Below are 1,027 nucleotides of genomic sequence, written 5' to 3'. Positions count from 1 at the left end.
AGTTACAGACAATCATTTGCAGCCCGTAATGCAGTATACTATGAAAGTGTCTGTAGCTGCCCAAGTGCTAAGCCACACGGTCGGGGCCTATTTATATTCAATGGCCAGCGTTGGTAATTATTATTTGCTGTTTAGTAAGGTATATTTAATTAGTCGGTCACTATTTTTTCTCCATAGGAGCCCTTGATCAAAGAGTGATAGCAACAGCTACTTTTTTAAATCATGTGGACACACTTTTTGACAGTTTTAATGGTAGGGCCGCTGCACCACCGGGTAAAATACTAAAATGTGCTGTGACAGAAGAATCACCACATTTGGAGTATTGGAAGCAGGCTTTCGAAAAGGTTAAAACGTGGCGGTTTCAGAGACGAACAAAAGCTGAAGGCATCAAATTGTCCAAGCCGCCGTCTCCGATAGGATGGCTAACGTCTTTAAATGCAGTGAGAGGTATATGGACCCATCTACACAAAACGGAAAATCTTCATTCTTTGCGCCCGAGGTCTTTGCTCTTGTCTCTGGTACCATCGTATAAACGGACGCATGGCTTGATCTATTCTTTGGACAGTGACGTGACAACTGCCAGAAAAGCTTATCACAGTTTCACCAAGAAATATCGTAGGCTACATGGGCGTGGTGGAAAACGCATCTCCATGCCAATCTGGTACCCCAGGTTCGAATCCTGGCCAAGGCGTAAAAATTTTCCCGCAGCGATACTTTGGTCACTTCGTAGAAAACATTGGAAGCAGACCCCAGTGTACCTATTCTTGACGACTAGGGAGTAGAACAGCCGAGAGAAGTGGGCGGGGTTTTATGACAGTCGGCAAGTTGAGAAATTCAATAATATTATAATGACAGTCGGCAAGTTGAGAAATTCAATAATATTATAATGACATGATAACTGAGGATGTCGATGATGCCATGGAATAAGTTGAGGTTCCAAAACATCCCTGGGACAAGATATCCTTTGATCTAACAGACCATAAAGTTGTAAGAAGATTGTTGTTTAGAAGTCCCGAAAATCTTTGTA

At 42.6% G+C, this 1,027-nt stretch overlaps 2 protein-coding genes across 7 annotated transcripts in view; one reads left to right on the top strand and one right to left on the bottom strand.

Annotated features, from left to right (window-relative positions):
• Positions 1-1,027, bottom strand: part of LOC109541407 — a 64,172-nt gene that overhangs the window by 27,290 nt on the left and 35,855 nt on the right. The gene's annotated exons all lie outside the window — the stretch shown is intronic.
• LOC109536828 lies at positions 7-1,021 on the top strand. The gene is made up of 2 exons (XM_019903232.2): positions 7-113; positions 178-1,021. The coding sequence occupies exons 1-2, from the start codon at positions 29-31 to the stop codon at positions 780-782; spliced, it is 690 nt and encodes a 229-aa protein (XP_019758791.2). The 5' UTR covers positions 7-28; the 3' UTR covers positions 783-1,021.

Source organism: Dendroctonus ponderosae, unplaced genomic scaffold (assembly GCF_020466585.1).
Source record: "Dendroctonus ponderosae isolate FM_Combo_2020 unplaced genomic scaffold, Dpon_F_20191213v2 Dpon_F_20191213_1, whole genome shotgun sequence".
NCBI classification, from domain to species: Eukaryota; Metazoa; Arthropoda; class Insecta; order Coleoptera; family Curculionidae; genus Dendroctonus; species Dendroctonus ponderosae.
This window is presented reverse-complemented; position numbering and strand designations above follow the sequence as displayed.